Source organism: Papilio polytes, unplaced genomic scaffold (genome assembly GCF_000836215.1).
Source record: "Papilio polytes unplaced genomic scaffold, Ppol_1.0 DF822178.1, whole genome shotgun sequence".
NCBI lineage: Eukaryota > Metazoa > Arthropoda > Insecta > Lepidoptera > Papilionidae > Papilio > Papilio polytes.
Genome location: NW_013527026.1, coordinates 313,460 through 322,624, shown reverse-complemented (window position 1 = coordinate 322,624; position 9,165 = coordinate 313,460). Strand labels below are relative to the sequence as shown.

At 32.7% G+C, this 9,165-nt stretch overlaps 1 protein-coding gene across 1 annotated transcript; it reads left to right on the top strand.

Annotated features, from left to right (window-relative positions):
• Positions 1–1,941: 1,941 nt before the first annotated feature.
• LOC106106788 (ATP-binding cassette sub-family G member 4-like) lies at positions 1,942–8,660 on the top strand. Its single transcript, XM_013287445.1, has 3 exons — positions 1,942–2,014; positions 3,991–4,166; positions 8,333–8,660. The coding sequence occupies exons 1-3, from the start codon at positions 1,982–1,984 to the stop codon at positions 8,643–8,645; spliced, it is 522 nt and encodes a 173-aa protein (XP_013142899.1). The 5' UTR covers positions 1,942–1,981; the 3' UTR covers positions 8,646–8,660.
• Positions 8,661–9,165: the final 505 nt, after the last annotated feature.

The following is a 9,165-nucleotide window of genomic DNA, read 5'->3' as shown; positions in this document are numbered from 1 at the left end:
TTACTTTTTTTCTGAACATTTAAATGTTAATAGGTAACAGTATGCAACAGTAGCTGTAATAAAAATCCTAGATTGGAACAACGATTGGTTAGACGATTAAAGCATGGCAGTTACCGTCGTGATAGAGCACTAATTACGTGATAACAACATTGTAGAGATATCAGAAAGTCGAAACTCACACATACAAATATATCACAAAGAATTACACGTGTAAGTAGTTCTTTTCCAATTATTTGGGGTCGTTCTTCCTTGTCATAACTCCTTATACAGAACGTTGAAAGCTTTATCAAGGTCGATTCCTTTAAAATCCTTTTGGGTTGTAGTAACTAGTCGTTTTAATAAGGTAATTGATTTCAATTGATTATTGGTACTAAAAGATAGGTTGAGAATTATAATCACATATTTATCATCATTAAATTGACTAAATATCAAAAATACTTCATCGGAATATCCGGATCATGGATCTTTTACAAACTTATAATTACCATTTTATCAATACTAATTAATATTTTGCTAGGCTAATATTTATCTAGTGATCGCGCAAGTGGGAAAACCCGTGTTCAATCGAAACATTTCCCGTCTTGTTTAGAATTTTAAAAATACATTCTAGTGTCCCACTTCTATACCACAGAGCAGTTTTAATGGACTTTGTTTCTGAAACAATCTCAATTAACGGTGCTATTCGCCGTGGGCGTCTATTGTTAGAAATCTGTGAATAAAAACACTATATTCGAATAGTTTTTAAGCATAAAATAGAAAATGCTACTTCTAAATGTTTTTGTATCTACAAATAATTTAAAATAATAGGAAGAGTACGATTTTGGTCTTAAATTAAGGGTACATTTAAGTCCTGTTTTAGCATTACGGGCACAATAAGCGACATTTCTATAAAGGCACGTGCCGCTTAAATATGGATGGGGCGTTATTTTATGTAGGCGCCCAGGGCTGTCAACCCATCTCGCCGTACTTACATGGTTTATATGATTATTAGTTCTATCAATGTTTTCGTAACGGAATCCAGACAAAAACGATGCAATAATATACAATAAGGTTACTGTACTTTATCATTTTAGATAATGTGAAAGGATTTTGATCGATAACATGTTACATTTGGCCTTGCTGATAACATATATTAGTTAATATGTGTGAAGAATCACGCTTATATATTAAATTTTTCATATAATTTTCCCCGAAGGTTACTTGAACTCGTATTTAAATAAATACATAGAGTTAAAAAACAATTATTTTATGTTTATTTTAAATTCATACAAGAAATTGTTAATTCATATAAAATTATCATAAAATTACTATATTTCGTACACTTTAGAGTGCTTATACCTTTGACTAAACCATCGCACAACCGTTTTGTCTCGCTTTGATTCCTATGAGCTTATATGGAGGTGAGCACACTACTTGATTTTTAGTTGTGTAAATAAACAGTTCAAAAGGGCTGCGAAAAAATCGACAATTGACAATCGTACAACAGTTGTGCGATAGTTTAGTTTATGGTATACATAAATTGTGTTGTAAGTAAGCACGTGTCGGAGTTAAATACGAAACACTTATGTATTTGAGTTTTTCCGACTTGTCTTGAAGTAGACGTGAGGGTCGGAATCCGTGTCAAGTTGACTACGTCGTCAACTTGGACTCTTATTATGTACATATATTACTACCAACATACATGTTTGTAGAAAATATGTAAAGTAAGTTATTATTTTAATTTCTTAAAGTGCATATCAATAGGCCGTAGTGAAAATTTGTAGAAGAAATTTCACGTATTCATTACGTAGTATACAGACAGGTGCAATCGTACGGAATCAAATCAATGTTTGAATTATCTCCAATTGATAACATTAATATTTAATTCTGTTGCTAAGCCGATGAGCGTCAGAAATGATAATACTGCGTCGATTGTGTTCCGATTGCTGCGAGCGTCAGTCCGGGAAGACGAAACGCGTTTGCTGGTCGTGTATTAAAAGTTATGTTTGCTCCAGTGACGGGTACTTGGGTTCAGGTATGATAGTTTATTACTTATTAATCTCTACGTAATCAGTACTTAATAATTTCCCATGTTTTATTGATTCATCAATAGAACGCTTCTGTGGGGATAATATCGTGTGAGTTTGGTGCTCCAGATTTAATGAAACATACCTTTGATAGTTTCTATTTGTGTTTTGTGTAGAGGATTTACTGTTACATTTATTTTATCCCAGTCTAATATATGATATATCTAAAAATAAGAAATAAAATCTTCATTCGAAAGTTGTTAAGGACAATTAGTTGAAGACAATGTCAACAGTCAGTGTGAACACGAGGTGTGTCAACTTACGAGTGCTTGAAGGCACGTGCCTCAGTGCTCACCTTGACCTCAACATCTTGATTATTTAAAAATATTTTTACGTTCAAGTATGTTAAGTTTCTTTTAGCTTTTATGGGAATGCAATTAAAAAATATCTAGAACAGTTAAATAAGTAATAATTATTTCTAAGTACCTAGAAATATAAATAGAAAAAGCTCCTGGCACTTATATTGTTGGAAATGAATAGACATTTCTAATGAATACTGTGTTATAAATGTTGCTCAATACAGACTCCACATGTACTTAGCCAACAAGTCGGCATTGTTTGTCGGTTAAGGCCCTCAGCCACTCTCGCAATTATCTTATCTTTATACATAACATAATCTTGCAAAATAAGGAATTAAAGAGTCTATGTCTATGCTATATTTACTATCTATTTTATTATTTATTTATGTTAGAGTTTGTAGTATATATTAATTCTCTAATGAGTTAACAAATTTAATTGACAATCTTTACTTTAAGCATTTGTATGGTTTTGAGAGTGTTAATCCTTTGTTATCCGATAATTTGAATTAAATTCAATTTATTATTAGACATTTAGTTATCTATTTATTTGTAATACATATCCGAAGTTAATTCTGATCTAATATGAAGAAACATAATTGCCACGCTTCATTTGAGGCGGAATATGTAGGCTTAACTGTCTATGGCTTCTAGCGGAACTGTTCGTAAGGTTTCTATCGATTCATGTTATTATTTTGTTTACTAGTTCGTGACTTCGTCGTGTCTAACGGTCAAATTGATTTTCATGAACTATCGACATTGACGTCATTCATTATTTAGATTTCGGTGATTTATAAAAGGTCTTATAAAAGATTCATGTATGCTCTTAAATCTTGAATAGTTTGTTAAAAATATCGAATGCCCAAACATCAGTTTTATTGCTATTTTACTCGCTTTTTATTTGTTGAAAGGCTACAAGTATGACATTGTATTTCTCAGGTTATATTTAAAAGTAAAAGTTTCTAAAAAGAAACCTTTTAAAACATTGACTAATAAATTCTCCATGTCGAGAGTTCTAGACAAAAATAGCTCGACAATGGCGACAGACAAGCCTGCGGCTGTTGCGATACTTTCACATCGGAAATAAAAGCAATAGTTTGGCTCACGATCTTACATAATACGACGGGAAAAATATCGCCTGTTAAATTTCATGATCCAACGAATCGTTTGCTAAATCGAAATGTAAAGGATTTTGTAACTTCTTTTACAGCTTACATAGATTTAATCCGACATCGATAAGAGATTTACTAAAAAACAAAACCTGTATAAATACAATTCGATTCAAAGTTTTTTTTTATTACAATACCTTTACAAGTAAAAAATCGCGACTAAGTTGTAACAAACGATCCTTTTTTAAACTTGACCCAGAACTCGACATAAAAAACTTAGCAATTGAATGTATGTGATCAATAAAAATAATATTGATGTAAGATTAATGAAAAAACAATATTGATTATCGATTTAGTGAAGTCAGCCGCAATATCAGAAGAACAGAAGAGAAGCTTGTATCAAGCGGAGTTAAATTTGATTGTGTCCTGTCTGCTACGTCATCCATAGACGATAACTTGAACGTATTGACTCATTTTGGCTACATACTCTGTGATTTAGATGTTCTCTTGTTTGTTTAGGGTCTGGTGTCACAAGATGGTCAGTGTGCGATGACGCCGGGTGTAAAGATGGAGTCAAAGAGCACGCAAATCCATTTGCCGTTGATGGGGCGCGGTAGTCGCGGCGACCTCAACGACAAAGTTACTTTCTCGCAGCTAAAGTCGCCGGAGCAGCTTAACAATGGACAACTCACGGGGTAAGCTTAATATACTTGGGAAGGCGTATTTTACTTATATTGGACATATAGAAAAACATCATTTATCGTTTAAAAAAGGAGACTACCGAATTTTGTCGCTTGGAAATTAAATCCTGGGTTAAACTTTATGGTCAGTGTATTGTTATATTTTCTCCTATTATAATTATATTCGTTTTCAGACAATATAGTCATACAAAACTTTCCAGTCAAATTATGGCCTCGGATTTTCATACTTTGAACATTCCTTCTCGATGCTTTCGAAGAAAAAGTCGTATATTTTCAAAAGACATTGTATTGTAAAAGCCTTTTACTTTATGTAGAGAATCTTTTGTTATTTTGTTGCTGGCATTAACTGTAGTGTCAGTTTTCGCACCGAAGAATTGAATAGCACGTAATTTGTGAGCCATCTACTTTTAAATGATGAAGCTTCGCTTCTGCCACAATGGAGGGGACAAAGAACTGTAAACGCTCTTTTCCTTAGTCTTTTACCTTAAACATTTTTTAAATATAGTTACGATTATAAATATATCTCCAAGGAGCGAGCCTATCCTTTTCTAAGACCGGGAAACCATCTATAGTTCTTTGGTATTGCAGATGTCCGTGGGCATTGATGATTACTTCAGTCTTCTGCTGCTCTTTTGCACCATTTTCTTTTAAAAATATTTGTAGAACGATAAGATAGTTCAACTATTACAACTAACAATAAGTTAGTTGCTAAAAACTTGCTAAAACTAACATGTATGTTACCACGGGGACACTTTTACTAAATCATAAACATAATGAACTCTGTTTGCAAAAACAATGGTTAATGCATTAAAACGCAAAGCAGATGAAAAATTCAAAATAACAGAAAATCCGTTATGTATAGGAATTGCGTCATACCGCCCCCGTTACCGGTCAATATGTATGTATGTGTATGCAACAAGTTTGACCGTTTTACAGTTTGAGGTTTAAGGAAACATTTTTATATGTTAATTCACTGCAGAAGATTGACTTTCTGATTTAAGAGATAAGATTTTTAGGGTTTCAATTTTAAAGAGATTTTAAATATATGTTGCTAGATTTAATTTTTAAGGAGACCGTTTGTGTCTAAGTATGAGATAGAAATAAAATAATCACGTAGTTCATCATCAAGGGACTTTCTGAGTGTTTTAAGCAGTTCCTTAAACACAATGCAAATTGTATTCAAATATTTGTATTATTAAGTTTATAAATAATTCTTAACTGTCAAGATATGACGATGATCATCAGCCTTTCATATCTGTTCAAATATCGACCCCTGTTAGATTTTAATTAACTAAATTTAATTCTACCTTATGTCAAAATATTGTTGATTAAACGTAAAGTAATAAATGAACTCATTTAAAATTGTTACGATACAAATAATATGACCTGTGGGAAATTATAAAATAGTACTTTATGTATTACTTTAGAGTTATGTGAGTTCATATTTTGTACATCACTTTGTGCTCTGAGAGGTTTCTGGGATGTTTTTTTTAATTCGTTCTTTTATCGATATGGAAATTAAAATTCTACAAAAACGTAAATACAGTACCTACCTTTTTCATCTTAATGCCAAGGCCTGTGACAATCAAGTCATTGACCTATGTCAGCTGTTGCTAACCTATCTGTTTTAAAAAATAGAACTAGTGCGTTATTAATTAAAATACAATACGAGATTACTCAATCAATATACAGTTTGATAAGACCCGATGAAATTAAGTGTCGAATATTCTAGTTAGAATCTAATCTTACAGAGCACTAAGCTATGGTGATTGCACCGAAATAAATGTTAAAGTTCGTGTAGGATATAAGCTATGAAAGGTACAGCACAGAGTAGAGTACACACAGAGACTGGAGAATAATCAGTTTGAAATAAATATCACTTAGGTATTTTTTTTTGCTAAAGTCAACTGGGAACTTTGTTGTTATTTGTTAAGGAAATAAATATTTTTTTATACCCATGACAGTAGACATAAATTTTCCAAAGATCCGTTGATTTTATAAGGCGTTTGAGAAATACAATTTCACATAATATTAATAAGGATGTTGACAGGCTTTCATTTTTTCTTTAGAAATATGTAATGCGTTGAAAAACTTCTATGTGGCATGAACATTCTGTAATTTAGGTAGTCTGTAGATTGAAATAGATATAGGCCTTGAGCTAGTTGCCTCGCCCGCGATCATAAAGGCGTTAGTAAATATAATACGTTACGCCACTTTCATCGATTACTCCGTACACGTAATTGACAATAGCATTTATTATTGCTTGCACAAAATGTACATAAAGAAGAAAGAGTTGTGAAGTTTTACAAGCCAAAAAACCTATCTAGGTTTCCTTTGTCTCGTATAATCAATGCCTTTTGTTATCAAAATTGTTTCAGGACTTTTGCTAATTTTACTTTATTTCACCGAAGTCAAAATTTTGCTACCAAATATTTCAATATAATCAACATATTCTTTTAATTAATGTTTCGAAGTTGTATTTGCCCAAATTATTTTCACCTATTGATCTAGCGTTTCGACTTTTCTTTTGTTTAAATTGTCATCGAATTTAAAATTATTTTTTGCTGTCTTATTAACAATATTAAAAACAATTTATTCATACCAAGAATATTTCAAGATTTCGATGATATTCAAGATAATTGGATTTCGACTGAATATGATTTTAAAATTTTTTATTATACATGATGTTTTTTGTGACATTTTATAGATAACATTTCGCCCGCGACTCCGTCCGCGCGGAATTAAAAAAACCAAAAGTGAGTAGCCTATGTGTTCTTTCGGACTATCCTCTACATCTATGCCAAATTTCATCGAGATCCCTTCAGCCGTTTAGGCTACAAACTCTAACAAACATCTATCCATTCATCCATCCATTCATCCATCCATCCATCTAAACTTTCGCATTTATAAAATAAGTATAATATTAGTAAGATTTAATATAGAAATAGACAATTTAATACAAAAATTCATAATGATGCAGTTTTTTAAATTGCATGCGTAAAATAAAGTAAGAAATGCAGAGGTCAATAACCGAATTAAATGAGGATCTCAATTACTCTGTGTTTTTTACAAGTGCAATAAAAATAAAAACGGCTAAATTCGAACCGGAATATAAGAAAACATAAAACGAAGTTTGCATCATCACAGTATCCTATACGTATTGATTACTCGATGTCCTAAATAACTGGTTGTTGATAACGAAACAATCCATCGTTTCTTGCTTTAAAACATTTGTCAATTACTTGAAGCATGATCTTTTATCATACTTATATTATAAATGCGAAAGTTTGGATGGATGGGTGGATGTTTCATAGAGTTTGTAGCCTAAACTGCTGAACGGATCTTAATGAAATTTGGCATACATGTAGAGGATAGGAATCTGGATCTGAAAGAAGACATAGAGAACTTGGTTTTGTTTTTTTTAATACCACGCGGCCGCAGTCGCGGGTGAAAGCTGTTCATATTTTACATGCAAAGGTTTTAAACATTATTTTATTAACACGGATGAAGTTGTTGAGATTAATAAATTATGTTAACCTCGAGCGAATATCTTATGCTTTGTCAGTTCTTATAACTTCTTTTTTTTAATATAAGACCTCTGGTTATTGGCTCATAAGCGTACTTTTAAACCGGTCAATACGGCAGGAAAAAATACGTTTGTAAGCCACGTTCATAATTATAATGAAAGAGTTGACAGTTATTTGTGAATACTAGCTAATACTCTGATCACGTATATAGGGCTTTATTGTAACTAGCTTGGTGTTATGTATTTGTTAATAGTTTCGCGATTCCTGTAAAAGCTATTGGCCACCATCCAAACTCTTGTGTAAAAGTGATTTGATCGCTGTTGCATTGATCTTGTTAACTCGGCCTATAGCTGTACTAATGAACACAAACGTCGATTATTTTGCACAAGTCGTTGACGTTTTAATAAAACCGTATCTTTAAATTTATTTTACTTCCTTAATATTAAAAAAAGAATATATTTAATTACTTTAATGTAGACCCTTTAAGGGCGCTTATTTCAATTCGTATGCCACCTTTTAATTTGTTAACTAGCATAAAACGCTCTTAAAATATGATATTAAGAAAAAACTATGTCGTGTGTTAAATGCGATTAAAAAGTAAATATTATTAAATAGCTTAATTCACGTTTTTAGGAGCTCACAAATGAATCTATGCAATGGCGGCGCGGGCACCGTCGCGGTAACATGCCTCGTGCCTAAGGTGCACAACGACTGCGGCGATCAGAAAAAGCCCATGGCCTCCCTCACACATCTGCCTAAACGGCCGCCGGTTGACATAGAGTTCTCAGAGCTTTCGTACTCCGTGAGTGAGGGAAGGAAGCGCGGCTACAAAGCTCTGCTCAAAGGCATCAATGGCACATTCCGCTCAGGCGAGCTTACCGCCATCATGGGACCTTCTGGCGCCGGGAAGAGCACCCTCATGAATATATTAGCAGGATACAAGTAAGTTTGCATAATAAGTATAGAGGCATTGAACCAAACCATAATTTACTTCTTTGACTGCCAACATTTTATTATCGGAAAGATGGCAATCAAGGATACCAGTTAGATATTGACTTCGAAAATAAATGCCCAGTTAAGATAAACGCTTTGTAAAGCATAATCTGATTAGTTCTTGTATGCAATTTTATTTGCAACGAGACTCTGTTTAAGTTTTATTTAAATCTGTGATTCATTTCGCACTCATAATGTTACCGTTACGTTATTTACACACGCGTTGACTGTTTACTGTTAACAATTTTGGAATGTTTGAAATCTGGATCGTAGCCAGAAACGAGCCTAGTTAAAAACATGTGGATTTATAGAGAGCTGCATACTGTGTACATTGTAACGAGTTTTAAATAGATTTTTATAGAGTAGCAACTCTATGTGAGATAATTGCAGACGTATAGCACTAGATGCATCGATTTTATCCAAACAATGTAGTATAAACTTTACTGGCCTCTATTCTTTAAGTTTACTTTACT

What these genes read in the sequence shown, in the direction of transcription:
- LOC106106788 (XM_013287445.1), top strand. Translation starts at nt 1,982, where the DNA reads ATGTTTGCTCCAGTGACGGGTACTTGGGTTCAG. An exon ending in TGACGGGTACTTGGGTTCAG is followed by an intron (nt 2,015 to 3,990) that starts GTATGATAGTTT and finishes TTGTTTGTTTAG; the next exon opens with GGTCTGGTGTCACAAGATGG. An exon ending in AACAATGGACAACTCACGGG is followed by an intron (nt 4,167 to 8,332) that starts GTAAGCTTAATA and finishes TCACGTTTTTAG; the next exon opens with GAGCTCACAAATGAATCTAT.